Genomic DNA, 25,218 nt, shown 5'->3' with positions numbered 1-25,218 from the left:
AGGTACATATGAAAAGCATCTGGATTAAAAGAAATATGTTCTTAATAGATGTAGCTTTAAATGCTGACGAGTTTTAAGAATTATAGAAATCAGAATCAGGACCAATTAAGTTGAAAGGAGGCTAGATTTCTAATTTTCTAGCAATTTTAACTATCAAAAGTGAACTACTTAGTACCTTGTGAGGTAGTGAATTTGTTAATCAAGTGTTTTAAGTTGAGGCTGGATGACTACCTTCTTAGATATTGTTAAAGGAAATTTTGTCTTGAGTGGGAGTTCCAGCTACGAGACCTCAAATGGTGTTTTCAACTCCAGGGCAATGACTCATAATTGCCTTATGATACCCTGACAACTCTCCTCCTTGGCAACTTAGGTAACGCTTAATGTCACATTCCTCATTTTTGGTTTTGTTTTTTTTTTAAATTAAGTACCATGTAGATCACAGGCAGTTATGGGGAAAAAAAAAAACTACCTTCAAGAATAGGATTACTCAATTATGGAGAACTTTAAAATAAAAATATATACGTGAATCACTTCTTGTGGAGCTAAGAACCATATCACATATTCATTATAAATCCTTTGCATATAAGAATTTTAATGGGGATGGGGTGACAGAATATGGTCCAAGAACAATTTTGGGGATTTGGACTTTTAATTACATTTAGTACTTTGAGACATAAGAACAGAAAATAGTGAAAATTAACTAGCAAAGCAAAAATGGAAAATAATTTAAGTATAAATTGCTTTTATATAATTAAATATAAAAGACTTATAAAAGTAGGAATTATTAATTATAATGGCAACACTTAGTACAGTCTTTTTAATTTTGGCCAATCTAATGGGAGTATAATGACATTTTACTGTGTTTTAATCTGTATTTCTCTGAGTACTAATGATGCTGAGCATCTTTTCCTATGTTAATTGTCCATTAGCATATCTTTTTGATGAAAAGTCTATACAAATCTTCTGTCCATTTTTTTTTTTTTAAATTGGGTTGTTGTCTTCCTGTTATTGAATTGCAAGACTTCTTTATTCTGGATACAATTCCTTTGTCTCATATATGTGTCGTAAATATTTTCCCCCAGTCTGTGGTTTTCCTTTGTCTTCTTAATGGTATCTTTAGAAGATCAAACATTTTTAACTTTAATGAGTTTTAACTGATCACTTTTTATTCTTTTATGTTCCATGTTTTTGTGTTCTAGTACCATTCATATGTTTGGTACGTGTGTGTGCACATGCACATATGGTTGATTATACGGTTTTATATGCAGTTCATATCTCAGCAGTATATAACCACAGTAAAATTTTCAACTTTGTAGCTACCTTTCCTTGAATAGAGCCTGCGGTTTCTAACATTCTACTTAAAAGTAAAGCCACTATTTTATATCACTTTTCTAAAGGGATATTTGTGGTTTCCATGGGAACACATACCTCAGTAATAAGGCATTTAAAATGTTTCAAACAAATACATTTACATGGCATTTCTTTTAATAAACAGGATTGATAACCTAAATAATTACTGCCCGCCAAACATTTGAAACTGAGATTATTACCTTTTGTAAGTGCCAATGAATTTAGAATAGGAATCATTATAAAGCTAAGTATTTCCTTTTAAAGACCTTTAACAATTCTCATTCTTCCAAAGTTACTTATATGCATGAAATATTCTGCAGTTAGCAAGTTTTAGATCTCATCTAATTTTCATTGTAGTTACAGCTGCTGTAGAGATATCATTTAAAGTGTATTTCAAGCTTTAGTATCTATGCGAACAGTTATAATTATAAACCAACCATAAAACAATGTATAATTTGCATTTACAGAAGAAACACGTTTTTCTTCTTTAAAAAACAAAAGGTAAAAGAAACATTTTAAAGTAATTTTTGCTTGTGTCAAACTGCTTTTCACAAAGACTCAATAATATCTGGAAATACCAATAGACCTTGTAATTATACTCGAAAACATGTATAGAAGAGAGTTGGTTACCTCTAACATGTGTGCTTTTAATAACTCATTAGCTAACTAATCAATTATATATTTAAATATTGTACTCAGAATCACATTAAGATACCTATGTCGAACATTGGTCCCAAGGAACAGCAATGTTAATTTTTAATCTACCACCTGTATTATTTTTTTAGGGATAAAAAGAGTAAAGAGAAAAGACTAGAAGAGGTGTTAAAATTAAACTTTATTCACAGTGCAGAAATGTATCTTATAACATAACAATGAAAGACAATAGCTGAGTCCTTTAGACAAGGCCAGTTAGGAAATATATATGGCATCTTGAGGTATCAGCCCATTATCAGATAGACCTAATTATTGCAAAGATCTTCTTTACACTGAGTATTCAAATGTATGTTCCTATCACCTTCTGGTCCTAGCTCTGTTTTCTAAAACTACAAAGAGAAATTACACTCCCCAAATCAATTGAACAATAGGAGATAATCATGGAGGTTAGCTCTGTGGAAAAAAAAAACAAAACCAGAAAAGCAATATGCAATCATAGAAATGCTAAATGAACTTGGGGCCAAGGGTAGGCTGCCCAAAAATGTGCCATTTTGGATGCAGATTATTTTGAACTGAAAACAATCAAGGCCCAGAAGATGCAGGAAGAAAACTTTACCGTCCTAGTCACTCCCAGCTGCCTGAAAAGAACTGAGATAGAGAACCTACTCCAGGAAGAGAGCTGTCACCATATATTCCTACATTAGAATAGGAACTAGGTGTGGTAGACAGGGAGGAACCTAGCAAGGCCTGTTTGATCCAAGTCCTCTATGTCCCATGGTTTCTGAGTGGCCCAACACACATGTGTTTACCAAACATTTTACCAAACTCTTTTTCATCTTCCTATGAATTGCTTTCCTTCCCTCTTAAGTTCCAAACCCCTCCCTGCTTCTCCTTAGTTGAGAATGACCCATACACCTCATGTTGGCTGACTGTCTTTGTAATTTCATGTCGGTATGGATTCCCTGTACATACAAAATTAAATTTGATTTTCTCCTGTGAATCTGTCTCAAGTCAATTTAATTCTTAGTTCAACTAGAAGAATCTTGAAGGTAAGAAAAATTTTCTCTCCTGAACAAACTCAAGCTGGGTCTCAAAACAACAAGTAGACCTAAAAGAATTCATCATAAGGTACGATCCTGTGCTACACATGTATGTGCTAGTAATCAGCACACAAAGATAAGGAAAGTGAGTTGTCTGTAAATATGGAAATGACTTTCATAGGACTAATTATTTAAAAAAAAATATTTGTAAGGCATCAATGATTCAAACTAAAGTGCCACTCCAGATAAGTTCCCCATCACTTTCCCAACAACAACGAGTCTTATTAATTCCTCAATAATAAAATGCTGCTTAGCCTGAAGTAGAAGATTAAACTTTTCATGTGCCCAATGAAACACATGCCACTTTGGGGCTTATTTCTTCTTAGAATTAGATTCTCCAATAGCAGCAAACAATATATTAAAAAAAAAAAAAAACAAAACAAAACATATGAAGTCAACAATAGGCTAATTGCTTGCCTTGCACATATTTCTAATTATGCAAAATCAGTAAAGCAAACAAAGGAAGATTATTGTACATGAAACTGAGGGAACAGATATCTTGGTTGAAAATATGTGCCAAAGAATCAAAAAAAAAAAGAATTAGAATCATGCCACAACCAAGCTAAACCAAACCAGTGGTGAAAACGTGTCTCTGGGGAAAGAAAGTGGTAATTCTGTTTATTATAATGCCTGGGAACAGGAAATTTGTACTATGGTAGCTTGTAACTATGGAAAGTTATCTGACAAGTTGCCAAGACAGACTGGGTGAAAGATTCCCATACTCATATATAAGAAAATAGAGTAATTTAGTGGCTGTAGGTCAAATGACTAAAGTTAACTCAATCAAGGATAAACTGTGGTCTTGACTACCCAAACTCTTCTGAATGTTTTTCCACCAGGTTTTTTAAAATTTCTTAATTTTTGGCATTTTAAAGACGTCTAAAACAATAAGCATGTTGAACTGAAGTTAGTGTTTCTTATTTCTAGCTTGTTGCATTTTTAAAAAAAATATATGGCCTGTGTTTTATCCAGAAGTTCTTTTTTTTTAACCAATCAACTCTTTAGAAACATTTAGTTTGTCGAAACATGCATTCTTCAAATTTAAGAGGTTTCAAACATAAATTTATATTTTAATGAAAATTTTCTTTCTAATTGTATCTAAGATATCTGGCTAGATTCAAAAGCAATCAAAATTATGTTAAATATTCAGTAAACCTGTCATGAAATGAACTGGTTTTAAATGAAGTGATCAATTACTCATTTTTAGTTTTTCCTAAAAATATCTTATGCTGTTTTCTAGCGTAGGGGTGGAGAGGAGGCTGTCCTGAGATGGGCCATTTTGGCATGTGGGTTACTATGAGCTGAAGGCAATCACGACCCCGTGAGCTCATGAGAAACCTTTGCCCCTCCCTTAACTACATAATAAAAGAATCTAAATTGCACAGTTTTTCCAGAATAGGAGTTACTACCAGAGATACATGTTGTATGGTTAACCCATCTATACGGCAGGGCAAATATTTGTTTACCAAACATTAACTCTTTCTCATCTTCCTGTAAATTGCATTTCTTCCCTTTCAAGTCGCAGATCCCTATCCCCTTCTCTCCTTAGTTCAGATGACATATATACCTCATTTTGCCTATCTTTGGAATTTCCATGTCTGTGTAGACTCCTCACATGTATGCTATTAAATTTTATTTTCTCCTGTTAATCTGTCTCATGTCAATTTGATTCTTAGTCCAGCTACAAGGACCTTTGAGGGGACAGGAATTCTTGCTCCCTGCATGACACTACTCTACCATTTTATGAAACAGAATAAAAAAATATTAAATAAGTAATTCATAGCAAATCACAAAATTAGAACCCGGGTTACCCTCCATTTCTTAGAGTTCTCCAAATAAGATTACTGTCTCCAATTATACTTTGGAAAGTGACTATCACAATACAAGTACTTTTACTGTAGTTCACATTGGTATATTTTATTCTAAATTAAATATTCTTATTAGCTCAGGAAGAATTTTTAGAGGAGGTTAAGATGTAAAAGCCATTTTGATTATGGGAAGAAAGCACTTTGAATTGTAATGATCAGGAATGGAGAAGGAGGCTATTAAAGAACTGGAGAAAAGGCCGGGAATAACAGAGCTGTCACATGTACTAGGGAAATCTCTCAGACCAACGGCAGCCTCAAAATTGGAACAGGTGCACTTACATACTGACATTAGGGCACATATGTGTGAAATCAAGATCATCCTGGAAATTCTGGTATATACTGCTATGCCAATACATAGTTTTGATAATAATCAATAGCCTGAGAGAGTCTCCCCATAGTTTTTTCATGTCAAATGGGTAGTAACAGATATTAGTAAATTAGCCTCTATTATTAATCTCCATTATTATTCTCTGCTGGGAAGTCAAGAATGTGGCAGGCATCGAGGCCTCACTGGCATTGCACACATCACAATATGAAGGTAGCTGCCTAAAGCAACTTTCCATTTAAGTCAGCTTAATTTAACCAAGGACTCCCATAATTGAATCTACTTTAAAGGAAGAGTCTAAAAAACAGGAAAAAAAAATCACTCAGCTTACCATAATTCACTGAATGAATGAATGAACATTGTAAGCTTAGGCATAGGGGTAACATTTAACTTAAATAATATAGCATTTACATTATTCTCTCCAAAGTCCATATGGAGCTTTTGCCAATTTTTTATGTGCAACGTATCAAAAGTACTTCAAAAAAAATTGGGCAGCACTAAAATCAAGACTAAGTAGCCAAATTCAAAGTAAAATTAGATTGATAATGTCCATATAAAATTTAATTCACAAGTAATGAAAAAGTCTAGTCTCTGAAAATAACTTAGTTGCTTTGCTCTGAATATTTAAATAACACACTTCTGGGGTGCCTAGAAGGCTCAGCTGGTTGAACAACCACCTCTTGATTTTGGGTCAGGTCATGATCCCAGGGTCATGGGATGAGCCCTACATAGTGCTCCATGCTGAGCACGGAGCCTGCTTGGGATTCTCTCTCCCTCTGCCCCTCTCCCCTGCTCCCTATTAGAAGTGCTTTTTCTTGCTCTCTTTAAAGAAAAAAAAAATGAGTGAATAAAAAACTAAACTAAGCTAAACTGAAATAACTTAGGTCTCTATCCTGACTTCTATATTTAAAAACGAATCACTTCCAATAAAGGAAATCATGAGCTTTTAAATAAAGGTAACTATTAGGTCCTCTAAACTTTGGGAGGAAATTTCACAGTACTCAGATTAATGCATTTAACTTCAACAGTTCTTTTACTTCTACTTAACTCATGAGTCAATCAAGAGTCACCCCTAATTAAGACTTATAGTTCCCTGATGGCAGTATGAATTTAACACAGGTCTCAAATAAACCACTCAAGATTTCATGTTCTGATTATATCTCAAGTACGAATAGTCTAAAGTTAATTCTTTATAAACCAAGAAAAAAAATTAAGTAAATTAATGGTTAGGATAATACCTTTTTGCCTGAGTTCCCAAGTAGCATTGAGCCATTAAGAGTTTTTCCCCCCAAAGTTTAGCATTATATCTGAGTTAATGCTTCAGACTTCAACATGGTTTATTAGGTGCTTTAAAAATATTTTGGTGGTAACATTAGAAAGTTAAAGCTCATTTCTAATTACTATGAATTAATAGTGATACTTTTTTGGAAATGCTAAGATACTACAGATTGGTACCTTGTTACATATTTTGCTCAAAAATAATGATGAACTGGCTATAAAATTTTTAAGCTGTTTAAAATAAATTTTCTAGGTGTTCTACAGGCAAAAGGATGAGGTGACACTGTATATAGATTATGGTATCTTCCCTGTTTCCCCCCAGATTCCTGCAATTGTCCTCAGCTAGCCTGGGAAACTGATTTCATAAACAAGTTCACTATCACAACTCAACAATTACTGAATAGCCCCTGTACAGAGTTTATTACATCTCTGTAATAAACTGTTTAATACAGAGATGAAGAGAATATATAAAAAGATAATGGCTACTTAGGTGCTATGGGCCATGAAATACTATTAGAGGAGCCAAGTCTTCCTAGTTTCCACATTCCTGAGATGAGAATTGCTCATACTATGTATGTATCCTGAAGATACTAGCTACTGAAGGAACTCTAGTGACCAAGGAAAACTACTATCTTTAAATTAATTCAATAAATTTTCTAATTGATGATGAAGTTTATACAGGAAAAATAAAGTAATGTATCATAAAAATATTTTAACTATCTTAATAACAACTAAAAAAAAAAGGAAGTATTACCTCCTCTACCCCATTGCAGAGAGAAAGCATGGTATCACATTGTCATTGCATAAATATTGACTTGATCAAAATTAAGAACTTTTATCTTCAAAAATCAGTTAAGAGAATACCAAGCGAGAGAATGGTGGAAAATATTTCCAAATCACATATCTGACAAAAGACTTGTAAAACTGTCTTATGCCACTCAGGCTGCTATAACAACTTACCATGTTTATTAAGTGGTTTAAAGAACATTTCTTTCACACAGTTCTAGGCTGTGTGAGATTTTAGTTCTTGGTGAAGGCTCTCTTCCTAGTTTGCAGATGACTGTCTTTTATCCTCACATACCAGAGAGCAGAGAAAGAAATAAGCTCTCCTCTTATCTCCTCCTATGAGGCACTAACCCCATCATGAGGGTTCTCATTACCTAAAACCTCCCCAAGGCCGCACCTCCAAATACCATCACACTGGGGGTTAGGGTTTCAACATATGAATTTTAGGGGGACAAAAACATGCAGTCCGTAATACAAAATATAGAAAGAACTCTCAAAATTCAACAATAAGAAAATGATCCAATAAAAAAATGAGCAAATATTTGAAGAGAGATTTCACCAAAGAAGCTAAATGGATGACAAATCAGCAATTAAAAAAACAAAAAAAAGTTCCACATACGAATAACTAGGGAGGAAATACAAATTAAAATCCTAATGAAATACACCACACACCTATTAGAACATCTAACATTTTTAAAGTCTGATCATAACATATGGTGGTGAGGGTATGGAGGAACTCATACACTGCTTGTGGGAACACAAATGGTAAAACTACTTAGGATGACAATTTGGCATTTTCTTAAATTATACTTTTTAAGCTACAATTACCATATGACCCATCTGTTCCACACCTAGATGTTTACTCAAGAGAAATGAGAACGTGTATTTACACAAAGACTTATACATAAGTATTCATAGAGGCATTGCTTATAATAGTCAAAAAATGGAAACAATGCAAATGCCCATCAATAGGTAAATGTAAATAAAATGTAGTATGCCTATAAGGTATACCTGTTTAAAAGGAATAAACTACTGATCAACACATGAAGGAACCAGAAATCAAAATCATTGTGGGGAGTGAAAGAAGTGACACCAAACATACAAACATACCATATGATTCTATTACATAAAATTCAAGAACATGTAAATTAATACATAGAGACAGAAAGTAGATGAGTGGTTGGGTCCTTGGGGAGGTGGAAAGGCAACAGGGGAATGAAGAGAGGGAAAGATTATAAAGGGGCATCAGGAAACTTTTGAAAATGATGGATAAATCCATTTTCTTGATTGTGGTGATGTTTTCCCAGTCTGTGTATATGTATGCATATTTGTGTACTGTGTTTATGTATTATATGTAAAATGTATCAAACTCACACTTTAAATATATGCAGTCTGTTTTATACCAATTATAATGCTAATAAATTTTAATAAAGTTCTTTTGAAAAAAGGGAAAAAAGAAGGGTGCCTGGGTGGCTCAGTCAGTTAAGCCTCTGACTTCGGCTCAGGTCATGATCTCGCGATTCGTAAGTTCGAGCCCTGCATGGGGCTCTGTGCTGACAGCTCAGAGCCTGGAACTTGCTTAGGATTCTGCATCTCCCTTTCTCTGCCTCTCCCCTGCTCACAGTCTGTCTCTACCTCAAAAATAAATAAACATTAAAAAAATGTTTTTTTTAATAAATAAATAAGGGAAAAAATATGTCATCATAGGCTTTGTCTATTTGTCACTAAAATATAAGCTCCATAAAGGTAATAATTGTTTCATCTGTCTTATTAACTAGTATTCCCAGTACTGGCACATAAGAAGTACTCAAGAAATACTGGTTTGATAAATGAGTGACAGAGAAAAAATAAAATAGAACTATGAATCAAAACATATAGACACCATACTTTTTAATTTCACTTTAAGTCTACTAAATTTATAATAAAAGTATAATAATTTCCAAAAGAAAAATATGCTGAATTTTCATGAATCAGATACTATTAGTTTTATTCTTCTTCTGAAATAATTTCACTGCTTGATCTCTTTAATATTTTTACACTTGATCTTAGCCAAAAGGCTGAGAAGCAATATCTCTTTAATATTTTTATTAAGAATTACAGTTTCCTTCTTTGGGGGCGCCTGGGTGGCTCAGTCAATTAAGTGGCCGACTTCAGCTCAGGTCATGATCTCGTGGCTCATGAGTTCGAGCCCTGCATTAGGCTCTGTGCTGACAGCTCAGAGCCTGGAGCCTGCTTCAGATTCTGTGTCTCCCTCTCTCTCTCTGCCCCTCCCCTACTCCTGCTCTGTCTCTCCCTCTCTCTCAAAATTAAATAAACTTTAAAAAAATTAAAAAAAAAAGAATTAGTTTCTTTTTTAATAACAGCAAACACATAGTACTTACTATGTGTCAGGCATGTTCTAAGGTTCTATGGTCTAAGGATGCAGCATATGGTAATTTATTAATCCCCATAAAATCTTAAAAGTAGGTTTATCTTTTTCTCATTTATAAGAGTGATTGGTAAGAGTTTTTAGTAAAAATATCAATCCTTTATACTTCAAATGTTGCACCTATATTTCCTTTGAATATATTATTTCAATATGATTAGTTTATGTCATTATTTCATCTGAGCTTTGTTGATCACAAAACTTTGTGCCTTCACAGACGAGAACACGGCCCTACAATTCTTTGACTACTTGTCTCAATAACTGCCACTACCTATTAACTGGAGGCAATATGCAAGATGTAAACATTTTGCTACTCAAGGGCAAAACAATGCTAGGAAATACTCAGTATTCATTTACTTGAAGCAGTCCACTCCGTCATATAGTTTTCTCTAATTTGGATGAAAAATGTTAATTCTTCTGTCATCTTTCTCCCTTCCTTCTCCCTGACTCCAAAGCCTATAGCTATTGGTACCATCTGAATATATGTTAAAATATTGAGATCCGGGAGAAAATCAGACCATCGATGATAATTAACAAAAGCAGCTTATTAAAAAATATTGCAAAATGGCAGTTATGTATCAGAAAGATGAGTTTTGAAAGGAAGTAATGAAAATGTCTAAAACTATACAGTAGTAGTAGGTGGACAGGTTCAAAAAAGCCTTAAATGAAATATGGCATGATTGGTAGCAATTAAGATACCTGGAGGACATATCCAACTCTAGAACTTGCTAACAAGTAGGACCACCATGTTTCTAAAACCACAGTTTGATAACATTTGCTCTAGTCGGAACAACTTTTCATTTTTATCCCATTTTATAATATAAATCAATGGAAATATAAGATTCATCTTCCTAAACTTTCTGTACCACAAATTTAGATATCAAGAAGCAATGTATATATACTACTCATCCTGGAATTAAAAGAAAAAAGTTTCATATCTACTTATAAAATGTTTAAATGGTCATAATTTTGTTCAATAAGCACACAAAAGAATGAGAGTTTGCAGGAAAAAAATGGCTTTTTTGACACTTGAAAAGATGATAAAACTCACTAATAATGAGTGCAAAATTATAATTTTACATATACACACATTTTTTTTACCTATCAGATCACCAATACTCAAGTGGAATACATATGCTGTTGGTAAGGATGTGGAGAAACAGGCACTTTCAAGCATTACTGATTGGAGTACAAAATAGTATAATATTTATAGAGGATAATTTGACACTATCTATCAAAAGTATAAACACATTTACTATTTGATACAGCAAGACCAATTCTAAAAAATTTATCCTGAAGATTATACTTGGGTAGATACAAAATATCATATATATAAAGCTATTCATTGCAGCATTATTGGTTTATTAAAATATTTTGACACTACAAACTGTAATATATGCAAATTAGAATCTTCTGTAGACATAAAAAAGAATGAGAATGCTCTGCATCCCAATAAAAAAGATCTTCAGTATATCTTAGGAGGAATGGCAAAATATTTAACAGTACATACAGCTACCTTTTATACAAGAAAAAAAAATGTGTGCGTGTATGTTTCCCTGTCTGTGCTTAAACAAACCTTATTAAGTCAAACAAGAAATGTATAAAAGTGATTTTCTGTAGGAGGTGTAGGGTAAACAGGAATGGGAATGGGAGGGAGACTTTAGAAAATACCCTTTTACATTTTTTTTTTTTTTGCATTATGTACTCAAAAAATAAATAGGAACACTCTTTCCTACCAACACTCTGCCATGAGCATTTATAAAAATTTACTAAAGAATGTGATATATCATAGTGAATTATTGGGGGAAAAAATCTTAATTTCCCAAGACAGTAAATTCTGCTGAAGTATTACCATAACTGGTTTGACTGATTAACAATATTCCAGGTTAGTAATTCAGGTTTCAACAGATCTCTATTTTTTTATGCTAAAAGGTCACTGACAGAGGGGAGAAAAAGCACTGCAGAAAAATTAGAAACTACAGAAAAATATAACATAAGACATAATATTCATGGAGAAGTCTAATACATAATCGTTGTTAATATTTTAGAATATTGCTATAGAGTCTCTTGTTCCTGTTATTTTTCATACATGCTATATTGATATCTGGTACACTGATATTAGATATACTGACATTAAATATACTGGAACATAATTATGTCTCTGGGATAGGGTTATTCTAGAATTTGTAACACAAGTACATGATCACAGACTGAGAAGAATATAAAGAGGTGTTTGATTCTTCCATTTATTCATTCAAAAAGATTTTGTTCAGTAACTACAACGTGCCAAGCAAGGTGTTATGCACTGGGACTATAGTACTAAGCAAGGGAAACATGATCCCTGCCTTTACATCGCTTAAGGTCTACAGTAGAGGTTCTCAAATTTGGGGCCTCAGGATCCCTCTATACTTTAAAATTTTGAGAACCCAAAGTACTTTCATTTACATGGGTAAGAGCTAACTATATTTATCATCTTAAATATTAAAACTATGAACTTAAAAAAAACATTTTAATGTTTACTTATGTTGAGAGAGAAAGAGAGAGAGAGACAAAGAATGCATGGTAGAGGCAGAAAGAGAGGGAGACACAGAGTCCAAAGCAGGCTCCAGGCTCCGAGCTGTCAGCACAGAGCCTGACACGGAGCTCGAACTCACGAACTGTGAGATCATGACCTGAGCTGAAGTCGGCTGCTTAACCCACTGAGCCACCCAGGTGCCCCAAACTATGAAATTAAAAAAAAAAAATTTTTTTATTAACATTTATTTATTTTTGAGACAGAGAGACACAGCATGAACGGGGGAGGGTCAGAGAGAGAGGGAGAGACAGAATCTGAAACAGGCTCCAGGCTCTGAGCTGTCAACACAGAGCCCGACGCGGGGCTCGAACTCACAAACCGCGAGATCATGACCTGAGCCGAATTTGGACGCTCAACCGACTGAGCCACCCAGGGGTCCCCCAAACTATGAAATTTTAAAAAATATTTAATTCATTTAAACAGAATAATAATATGATACAAATAGCATCTTTTACGTGAGCAAATAACCATGTTTTCCAGAACAAAGATAAGCGAGAAGAGTGGCATTTTATTATACTTTTTTACATTTTGCAAATCTTTTTCATATCTGAGTCAAAAGAAGAAAGCTTGATTTTCATATCTGCTATAGCATTTAATCTGTTGCAATAGGTTGTTTGGTTGAAATGCATGAAGAAAAAATGGCCTCACACAGATACACTGCTAGAAAGGGGAGAGACACTTCAATACTTCTTTAAGATAATTGAGAAAATTCTTTGATACTATACCAAAACTCAACAACAGGAAGTTTCTTAAGGTTAGTTGCTAGTTGCTATCTGAAACTTTTCATACTCTCCTATATGAAAATCCATACGTTTATCTTATACTTTGGATATTTTATGCATGCATGATTATAACAGCATACATTGGTCATTTGGAAACTATTAGTTCACTAAGTTACACAGATATTCCAAACATTGGTACTTTTCATTATTCAGTATAAAAAACAACATTCATTAATTTCACCACTAATATCAATCCCATGGTTACAGATATAAGTTTTATAAAAATTATAATTTTTACTTGGAACCTCAAATTTTTCATTGGCAACAAATACTGTTAGTTGTTTGCCTTGAGCGACAGGTTCAGGTCATTGATTTGTGAGAAAATATCTGCAAAATTACTCAAGCCTAAATGACCATGGTTTGTTAGCCATTCTTTTAAGTCAAAATGGTGTTCCACAATAAAGGCAGCTAAGTTCAGCCTAAAATTCAGTTACACAAGTACTTATGCATATATACCATTTAATAACACAGAATATTAAGACACATGTACACATATTTATATGTGTATATAAGACGAATTTCTTAAATCATGAAAATTGATCAGTGTATTCCAACACCTGAAATACTGTTCATAAAACATTTTCAAGGTTGCTAAAATTAAAAATTTACCAAAGTAATCTGACTGATGGTTAGTTCTGCAAATGTGGCTATCAAGGGGTAAAAAAAATCTCATGATATTTCAAGAGATTAAAAGCTTTCAATAATATGTCAGCATTGTGAAAATAACTTCAAGAGCCACATTCCCTATAATATTTTTGCTTGAATGAAATCCTGTTATGATCCTCAGTAAAGTCAAGTAATAGTATCTATTTCACACAATCTACTAGACTTAACTTTCCAAGAATAAATGTTATTTTAGGCCGAACCACAGAGCATTCTAAAAGATTTACGTTTACATCCAGATTTTTTCCATGTCAGAAATCAAACTGTATTAATTACATATTTCTTCCTGAAAATGATCCCTTGATCATTTTAGTTGGTTTGGGAAATATTTTTTTCACATCAGAGTACACAACTCTCCCAAAACAAGGCTAAAATACAGCATTATTCATAGAACACTAAGTGTTGTCCAAAATTCTTTAATACAAAGAAATTTTATATCAGTGTTCAGTGTTTCATACTGGATTTGAAGCTGAATGAGATAAACGAGCCCCCTACAACTATAAACAACACTGGCCACTCTGAAAAATACTGGTCTATAATACAGTGGGAAAGCAATTTCTAGACCACTATGTATTCTATGATCACATTTGTGTTTTAAAAAAAAAAAGGCAAAACAAACCTAGCTATAAATGTAAATATGGATGATACACCCATGAAAATAAATTCATGGAAAAAAGTCTGGGAGAATATTTAAATTCGTAACAATGGTGATAGCTGGAGAAGGAAATTATATACTTGGTGATGGAGTAATAAAAAAGAACTTTCACAGCTGACTATAAATTTCTGTAGTATTTGTTTTTGTTGTTCTAAGAACATACTTATGGATTACCTGTATAATGTTCATAAAACATAATGAAAAGGTAAAATATACTTTAAAGCCATTAATTAATATTTCTTTCCCAAATGAAGACTCAACTTCTGCAGGATTATTACCTAATACATGACAAGCTGGTGATATTTCTCAATTACTCCTTGCTTCAGGCAAGACATTCTTTTTTATTTCCCTCATACTTATGCATGCCTCCATGCATCTTCTCTGCAGTAATGGTTCCCACCCAAGGACACTGCCTCTTCACAATACCAGGCCTCATTCTCCTAACATACATTGAAAGGAAACCTTCCCCAGGATGAGTGGTGGTACTATTACCACAAAAGCAACACAAGGTGTACAAATGTGGGTACCAAGGAGGTGTCTCTTTCTGTGGTTTCCCAAGAGTAGAACACTGATGGGTAGAATAAATGAGACTGTCTTCCTTTAAGCCATGGAGGCATTTGGGAGCCTGGCCTAGGTGACTAGGTCACTAGGCCTGTTTGGGAAGGCTGGGGGCTAATGACTTCAAGCAGGAATTACCTCATCACCTTGAAGCAGACAAGACACCCAGAGAAGTGGAACATTCGCAAGGCATTTAGTATTGCAACATGCTATCACTGTATGAAACTGATCAGATAGTAATTACACACTTACAGATTTCTTGGTAACCAGGACACGGCTCTGTGTATTTTACATTTTGATATCACAGCATTAATTAAAACACAAACAGCCACATAAATTAACATATAGACATTATATTGCGTGAATCATAACAAGTTATCTGATGGATAATGAGTTTAGCCTAAATTATTTTTTTTAAAGATTTTTGTTTTGTTTTGTTTTTGAGAGAGAGCGCATGCGCATGAGTGGGGTAAGGGCAGAGAGAGAGGGAGGGAGAATCTTTTAAGCAGGCTCCACACTTAGCTCAGAGCTCGATGCAGGGCTCAGTCTCATGACTGTGAGATCATGACCTACGCCCAAATCAAGAGTCAGATGCTTAATGGCTGAGCCACTCAGGTGCCCCAGCCTAAATTATTCTTAAAAGCTTTATAGAATTGGGAGTTATTTCATCTCCAATTCAAGTTCTAACTCTCTTAAGCAAAATTACAGCAACCAGTTCACCCTCGGCAATAGTTTGTAGAATCAGTTTTATAGCTAGAAGACGGAAACAAACAGTCACATTTTTTACCTGCTCAATTTCACAGATGAGGAAAAAGTCACAATGTTACCACATAGTCTCCGACTCCCAAAGTCCAATGTTTGTCATTCATTGCAGGTGCTTTCCCATCAATCTTCTTTCTAAACTTCCCATTACTTTTCCACTATAACTTCATTTCCACCTAGGTTTATGCTTTTGAGTATGCAATTTACTACAAATCAAATTATTCTAATCACCAAGTGAGTAATTTCATCACCTGCTTCATAACTTCTACCTCAAAAAGCCAGGAAGCATTCCCTAATTCCAAGGACACTAAAAACTATAGTTTCTAGCACTGTCAACTCAAATCATCCAAGAAAAATCTTCCTTTTGTGTTTATTGGGAAACAACTACAGATACAAAAGTCATATTTTTTAAACTAAAACCCGGGACCCATGATGACCTAAACCCAATATTTTTTTTTCCAATATATAAGCTTTTGTAAATATTTAATTTGAAGATATTAAATAATAACAACTTATATAATCAACTGGTTTTACAGACAAGAATTAAATTATGCGTAGTTAGCGTTGTCCTAGAAAATTACTAACCATGTTCTTAAAAAATTCCCAAAACTTAATCTGGAAATCTTCTGGTTAATTACTAGGTTTGTGAAGGGAAGAAGACAGCTGCCTTTCTGTAGCAGTTAGCAAGAGCTCTAGCTAAATATTTTGTTGACATTTCACAGTACTTGTCAAGTTCATTTCTTTGCCAAAAGAGATGTGAGCTTACACTCTACATGGAAACAAGAGGTCTGGGAAGATAGCACGTCTTCACCCAAAGACCCCACACTTGTGTGAGACAACAAACCTGGTGCCCACTGGCAATGAGCCAGCACATGCCAGGGAATGCTCCTCCCTGCCCCCATGCTCAGGCAGTAGACTGAACATGTGGTCAACTAAGATACAGAAGATAAGAACATCTTAGTACCTGTGCTGAAGTGAGCACGGAAAGCTGAGAACATCTTAACAGATACATTCCCTTGGAATTTTTCCACCAAATTAAATTAATTGGTGGGCAAACAATTTGCTTTATTCCAGCTGAAGACAAAAACATATTTTAGGGGAAAAATATTATAGAATGTTTCCACAGGGAATAAAACCCCAATATAGGGTCAGGGCCCCAATCGGTTACTTGGATGCCAGATGGAAATAAACAAAACTAGAACAACTAACAGTAAGAATAAAAATATTCAAATACCCGATGATTTCAACTTTCCCAAGGACAGCCTATTAATCTAGGTAGAGAATATGAGATAGACGCATTTAATTGATACTTTCACATGAATTATTGTAAACTAATCCCAAAAGAAAATTTAAAATGATCATAAACGTAATATGGGGACCAATATTCATATCCAGAACTTTAAACTGGAATTGTAAACCTTTTGTTGCTAAATAAAGGAACGCTAAAATTTAGATTTTGAGTATACTGAAACAAAAATGAAATACATACTCCAAGGATTAAAAGCTCTTCATCATATCCTAGCAAAGACATTCGATTTTTCTTTTATTTTATGTAAATATGCATACTTTACAATGAATAGGCATGTCAATAAACTATTAACAATAAATCTTTGGGCATAAGCTTTTAGTAAAAATCTGTACTCCTAATAAAGTGTTGATTTGTCTTATCTACACTGGCTATACCATCGTTTCTTACCAATTTGTAGGCAAAATTTGATGCTTTAAATGTTGTAGAGAAATGATTATGTATTACTATGCTACATTTAACGTATAATGACTAAATAATATCAAATAATATACATTGCTTAGTGTTTTTTATTTCATTTTATTTTAAGTGTAATCAGGAACACATACCTGATATAGAAGGTCTTTTTGAGGCAAAGGGGGAGATCGTTCTTCATACATAGGAGGTGGTTTATGTGTGGGTGGAAGGTCGATCCTGCATTAAAAATGTTAAAACATGTGATTGCAACATTTAGCAAAAACAAAACAAACAAACAAACAAAAACAAGCGAGGGGAGGAGGCTATCAAGGTTCTCTTAATTTTTGAGGATATTTTCCTCACACTAATATTTATATTAGTGTATATGCTTAATTCAGTTGTTATATTTTATCATACAGGGAGGAAAAAACCAGGTTTTAAAGGTTCCAATGTTTAAAACTAATCTGATTGATTCGTTTGAAGAAGCAAACTCAAATGGAAGCATTTTTTGAAAATTATTACTAAGCAAGTGACCTAATCCATGACCAATTTACTTAAGTATTGCATGTTTTTCCATCTCACTATATTATTATATTACTACACCTACCATCGTATTAAACATAGTCAAACATGTGCAATGGAAGGCAAAATGTCATAAAATTTAAAAAATTATATCTTAAAATGATAATGAAAACACCTTTACATTTTTGAAATACTTTCAAAACTAATTTTTTAAGTGTGTGTCTGTTGGTTGGTTTATTTTAGAGAGAAAGAGAGAAAGGGAAGGGCAGAGAGAATCCCAGGCAGGCTCCACACGGTCAGTGCAGAGCCCAACGTGGGGCTCGAACCCACAAACTGTGAGATCACAATCACAGCCGAAATCAAAAGTTGGTCACTTAACTGACTGAGCCACCAAGGTTCCCCATCAAAACTAATTTTCAAAAGCCATGGTCACTCTTAGAATATTCATCATGTAAATTAGGATTCTGAATCTAAAGACCATTATAAATCTTGTCACCTGAAATAAACCAAGGTGCCATTACATCCCTAGGGAATGTATTTTTGCCAAAATAACCCATTTTTAAAAACCTGTATTTTCATGTATTTAAACATTGTTGTCACAATACAAATAGAATATATCTTGTAGCTCTCTGCATTTTAGGAAATAATTTTTTTATCTATTCTCATTCTTTTGAAGCTCACAGATAACTAATTTACAGTAATTATGATTATTAAATCAAACAAAAATGTTACCTATAGTAAAAAATAAAGAGAATGAAATCTATAGAAGCCAAAGTAATTACAAATTCTCTGTGGTCTAATAGCTTCTCAATGTGGACATGAAATAACATTTTAAATGAACAGAATTCAAACAACAAATAAAGATTATGTTTTGAAATTACACAAAAGCCTGAGATAACTTGGGAGCTAAAATAAAGTTAACCAAATGCTAGTTACTCTTGAAATATTAAAGAACTATAAAAGTTATTGGAACTATAAATTATTATAACTATGAACATTAAAGAACCAGTGATATAGGTGTTGCACTAAAAAGGTACTTTATAGTCCTTTAAAAGTAATTATTTCTTTTCATGTCATGAAAATCACAGCAAAGTCATAGCTCCAAGGAACCATCAACCATTTGGGTGAGAAAACTGAGGCTCATGGAGGTGATGTGACTTGTCCTTGATCATACCACTACTTTAATCATGACAGAGCTGAGACTAACACTCAGATGTCTCTAATCCAAGAAGATCTATGCTATAACTATACCAGATTAGAAAGGCACACACACACACACACACACACACACACACACACACACACAGCATTTATGAAGACAGAAGAAATATATTGAGAGACAGACTTATTTCCTAATATAAAAATATTAATAAGCACATAATACTACCACTTATATAAAACTTCATGATTCATAAACATTATTATATTCTACTCATCACAACTATAGGTAAGGAGGAAAAATATGAAAATATTATTCACATTCCATAGATGAAGCAACAAAGCTATTGATGGAATTAAATGAATTAGGACATTTGTCTTTTGATTCTACAGCAAAGTGTAATATCTGCTTTATAATTCTATCTCAATGATTGGCCCAAAACATTGCTTACTCTTTAAGTGAACAAACTGCACACTTTGTAATTCGCCAAAACCAAAATTGTTTAAGAAAAAAAAGCTTTAAAACTCAATGTATTTGATAGCTCTTGGCGGCTGAAGGTTAAGATCAATCCATACATAAGACTGACATATACAATCTGGAGATGCAATTAAACGTCTAAGATTTTTTTGAATCTCTCTTTCAAGCACAGTTCTTCAAAGACCTGCATTTTTATTCAGAAGACAGGACAAAATAATTTATCATTGTTATCATTTGGAATGATGTCTAATATATTTGTCTCCAACAGCCTCTTGACACTATACACCAAAATAGTACATTCTGATTAAACCATGGTCAGCTCACAAAGATCTAACAGTATCTTTACTCTCATCCCTCAGACATTTTACATACGAGTAGCCGTAAAGATAGATACAAAGACTGACTCATACTGAATGTTGAACACAAGCAAAAAAGTTACCTACACTTTGTCAAGATAGGATGGTCTCTTTTTTCGAGGAGTCAGCAGCACAGTCACAAAGATAGCAATGATGAAAAGGGCAAGGACGGCTCCAATTACGGCGCCAGCTACGGCTATGGAGGAGGTCTGCTTAAATGGAACATCTGTAAAGTAACAAAAATCAGGCTTTTCAAACAATTTTAAAAAGAGTTCTTGAATTTGCACACCCTAATTTCTATAATGTGCAAAGACTGATTGAACTTTGTTAGAGGACCTCAAATTTGATTCAGTACTTTTTGTAGGATTATGCTAACACCCTCCTTCCTTATGTCACCTTAGCACTCCAGCTTTCCTTTTTTTCAAGTTATGAAAATAATATCCCCAGTCAGATAGCAACGAGTGAATCTATTTTTTATGGTCAAAGAATGTCTGGAGAAGAAACGATAGAGAAAAGGATGAAAGCTATTTTAAGTTCTTACTCTAAGAGATAAAACATTTTTTCATTATTCTTTGAGTTAACCAACAATATATACATATACCATTTTTTATTCGAGTAAAATATAAAAGAAGTTCTACTAAAGAAACTAAAACCTTCAAGAAGGGGCAAACCAAAGACACACACACACAAAATCCCAGATCTAACAAATATGGCAAAAAATGACACTGTATAAGTTTTTAAATAGAGGTATTATAAAAACAGCACTTGTTGCAGATAATTTCCCTTAATTCACGAACATTTAATACAAAGTACACTTAAGACAGTGTCTCTACCACAAAATTAGATGGAGAATCTTCCCTATCCCCTGGATATAAACACACTACATAATTTCTAAATACCAATTTCTCTTTCCCAGTCTGCACCATAAATTTTATAAAAAAGGATTTTAAAAATATATTTAGTAATTATCATGTCATACAATACTGAAAAATTAAGTCATCCTATTTTATGAACATCCAAATAAGGGAATATACTAAAACTATTGCAACTATATATTTTAAAATGTAAGTACTATGGATATGACAAAACAATCCTTATGTGCATTATTTTGACAATTTCAGCAACATTAATTTTGAGTAATTACAAAGTACCTTCAATATACACAATTTTGTCTTATCTTTCTAACCAGTAAGAAAGATGTTTAAGATAAACTTCTATATTGCAGCTCTAAAGTTAAATATTCTGCCCAAGGTCATTCCATCAACTAGTAGTAGAGAACAGAAAGTGAAATAAAGCTAGCTGGGTTAGGCTAGAAGCCCTCATTATGCCCTTGTTGGGAGAAAACGTTTTTATACAACTGCACATCTAACGTAGACTCTCCTTTCGGGTCCCCTATGAAGAACTCTTAGCTTTCACTTAAATAGGCGTTCACATAGAGTTCTAAATAATTGCAATTACCATTGGGACCAGACATGGCAAGTTTAGAAGACATTAAAGCAGTTATCAGTTTTGAAATATGTCACGGACTTACCATCATAGTATTCCCATATAAATACATATTTAGAAGTATTTTCCAATTCTGTATCTATTAAAATGTGAGTTGCATGTTGTTTTAGATTGCTAAAAAAATATATTTCCTTCCTTCCCAATTATAAAAATTTCTTTAGCAAACTAACAATTCTTTATTAATGAGTCATTTTATTAGTCTCATTCTAGACTAAAAACTTTACATCAATGAGTAGCAAGTAACTCATTTCAATAACTTTCAAACTTTCAATTAGGATTTAAAAATAGTAAAATATACAATTATTTTAAACAATATAACCAGTCTAGTCATTCAGGATCTTACTCTCATTTGCTAATACACCTAGTTTATCTTCCTATTGTTGCTCATTTCTCTAATCCCTACTACCTCCATTTGAATACGTGCTACGTGAGAAAAAGTTTGAAATCCAAGCCAGTCAAATAATACTCTGCTCTTGTCAATGTTTAAAGATTTGGAATGACCTAGGAGTAATTTCTACTCTACACGATCACTTTTCCAACCATATACATTATAGCTTTGTATTCAGTCTTTAAAAGTCCAACTGAAATCTATTAAGATTACATACCCAAGGTTATGTGACCAAGGTCATATATATTTTCAGTGGCATAAATAAAAAATCCTTAAGTGTCAAATACGCTACCTATTCCACTAGTTTTCTAAAGGTTTTTCTTAAAAGGAAATCTTTCTTTTGCTGAGGGATCAAAAGCATCCCTATCAGTTTTGCCCAAGTGTACTGAATTCAAATTTGAGTGTTCTTATCTTGATGGTAAGACAAAGTTAATACCATATTTATAAAAATACTTTTAAATACTTCTGAAATTATTTTTGAAAAACTCAGGTTACTCTTTGAATGTAAGATTTTCAATGCACAGATCATTATACATTCATCAAACCTCACACCTCCAAGAAAACCTCTCATTTAATCTTAATAAAGATATTAAATTTGGTAGTGTTTTGTAATGATATAATCACAGACTTTTCACATCCTAAGGTAATTTCCAACTCTGTACTATTTTTAATATCCTTAAGTAATTCTCAAGTCCAAATAGACACTATTTTCTGAACATTTAAATTATGGTCTATTTATCCACTTCTGTCCCATTAGTCTTATAAATCCTAGCTCTGGGACTCTGAGTTGACTTTGTATAGACTATGTTGACTCTTCCTTCTATCTTAAATTGGGCATATTTATTTCACCCAGTTCCATTCATTCTTTATTCATATTTTTCCTTTCTTTTTTGTACACCTCTTCTTAGTATCAAACCAGGCTAGTAAGTACTGAAAAGAGCAAATCAAAGAAAAACTACATATGAATCCGTTTAGCAACTGGATATTCTACAGAAGCAAATTGATTATGTTAAATACATAAATGGGATAGGTTTCATGTTTCCTTTTCTGATTCTTCTACTAACTGAGAAAAAACAAAGAAGAATATATTTACGATATTAACCGGTGATGAACACTAGTATGAAAAGCAAAGAGCAAGCTGAAATTTCTTGTATTCAAGTCAAAGAATTTTAATGAAAATTGAGAATTTAGCTACAACACTGCCTCCTCCACATCTCTGCCCACATAATCTACTCTATATTACAATCAAACTACAAGGAGGAAATAAGCAAATGTATAAAAATTTGGCATTTTTAAACATTCAGCTAATTTACTGAGTGACTGACATGACATTACCATCACCTAAGGAGACAGACTACTAAATCTTAACTATCTGCTTACAATCAGCAGAAAACAAAAGTGCTTTCCCCAATACAACAAAAAGCTTACTGCCCATAATAGATATCATGCATATGTCTTCTAGGGAAAATGTTCAAAAATCTAACACATCATACCAAAAGAAACTTAATACAGACATAAAAATTTTCATTATTTTTGAAAAAAAATATACATATAACTACTAAACTGAATTTGTTTGTCTTTATTACTCTGATACATACGAATAAAAAATATATTGAAGCTATTCAAATATGCTTACCTAATTCACATCTGACAAGATTTGAAAAAAATAAATACTATTCTACACAGCAAAACATAGCAACTTGCTAAAAACCACTTGAAACGGGTGAGTATAGAAATCTACAGGCCCTTTTCACACACTCAAACCCAAGACCTAACAATTAATGGAAATATTTTCCTTTATTAACTATTTTCCTTTATTACCTTCACCAAAACTTCAGTGGTTCTACTACCTGATTCACATATTAATGTGATACCCTACAAATTTATCTTCTCAACTTTTATTTGCTCTTATAATACATATCACTGTATCACCAATTTTTCCCCATAAATATATCTCACTTTTATTTTTCAATAGCCACTTTAAAATTTTTTTTTTTACATTTATTTATTTTTGAGAGACAGAGAGACAGAGCACAAGTAGGGGAGGGGCGGAGAGAGAAGGAGACACAGAATCTGAAGTAGGCTCCAGGTTCTGAGCTGTCGGCACAGAGCCCGAGTGGGGCTCGAACTCACAAACTTCGAGATCATGACCTGAGCTGAAGTCGGAAGCTTAACCCTCTGAGACACCCAGGTGCCCCTCAATTGCCACTTTTAATGTTTACTTTTCCAATACACCTTCTACTTCATTATATCCATCGAAATATTTATCTCACTATTTTTTAATAAATGTCCTTTCTTTGGGTCGGGATGGTGTTGTCACCTCTCATTCAACAAATTACCAATAGTAACCTAACGTGTCAGGCACATGCTAAGTGCCAAGAATGTAAGGATGAATTTTACATAGTCCCTATCGTCACAGTAGAGAGCAAAATCCCTGAAGTGGGATCACAGAATCCATAAAAATATTTTTTTCCAATGTAGAAAGAGATTATTATCACTTATCCCCTTTTTTAGGATAAGTGATAATTACAAAATAAATGTGGTGCTAGTATATAATACACGGACTGGCACTGGTAGCTTCACTTAGTCCAAACATCAGGTGTTCACTTGCTACACAAGGCATCTACAAAATCCCATGGATAGTATGGAATGGGATAGTTCCAGAATGAAATCAAAACAATTACACATCCACTTTGTTGTCCCCTCTCAGCAGAGCCAGCATCTTGTGACACACTACGGATGTATGAGAGCTCAGCTGAGTGAACTAGTAACTACCCTAGATTTAACGAACAGTCAAGAATTTAAAGGAGGCCGACATGGACGCCCCGGGTGACAGAGGAACATGAGAGGATCTGTGCTAATCCATGTTATATACTAGGAAGCATTTATTCTTAATAGATGTCATTCCTGCAAAGAATTGGCAGAATGAAGAGAACACCAACTATGAAGGCACAAATAATGACAAAATCCCTTAAAACAGCAATGCAATTATCTTACTCTTAATACACAAATTTTATCAGCTACATTATGAAGCAAAACCATGGCCATATAATCAGTGATGAGTCAACCAAAAAACTGAAGCACATTAGGAGACCAAATAAAATAAAGATTTACATTCACTCTTATTAACCATAAACCTCACACTAAACCCATACTGTGCTAAAATAATAGCTAATATGAGGGGTGAAGTTATTGTGATTAGCAAGACATCGAAAAAGCAAACATTCTGAACAGGAGACTAGCTCTAAAAACAGTAGTTGGGATGAAAACTGTTAAGGCTCCCAACAATGTACTTCTTCCATTTAAATCTACTTGTTTTTGAGAAGT

The 25,218-nt window shown here is 33.5% G+C and overlaps 1 protein-coding gene across 2 annotated transcripts in view; it reads right to left on the bottom strand.

Moving 5' to 3' along the window:
• The window catches only part of NECTIN3 (nectin cell adhesion molecule 3), a 124,745-nt gene that overhangs the window by 32,192 nt on the left and 67,335 nt on the right, over positions 1 to 25,218 (bottom strand). Inside the window, exons 6-7 of one of the 2 annotated variants that reach the window (XM_042998828.1) lie at positions 20,085 to 20,223; positions 17,636 to 17,720 (exon numbers count right to left, since the gene is read on the bottom strand). In XM_042998828.1, coding sequence (XP_042854762.1) covers positions 17,636 to 17,720; positions 20,085 to 20,223 — 224 coding nt within the window. Of the gene's footprint in view, positions 1 to 17,635; positions 17,721 to 20,084; positions 20,224 to 25,218 lie in introns of those variants that run through there. The other variant, XR_006222138.1, reaches the window with a different exon arrangement.

This window comes from Panthera tigris, chromosome C2 (assembly GCF_018350195.1).
Source record: "Panthera tigris isolate Pti1 chromosome C2, P.tigris_Pti1_mat1.1, whole genome shotgun sequence".
In the NCBI taxonomy this organism is placed as follows: Eukaryota; Metazoa; Chordata; class Mammalia; order Carnivora; family Felidae; genus Panthera; species Panthera tigris.
Note: the sequence above shows the minus strand (reverse complement) of the source record. Positions and strands in the feature narration are given on the sequence as shown.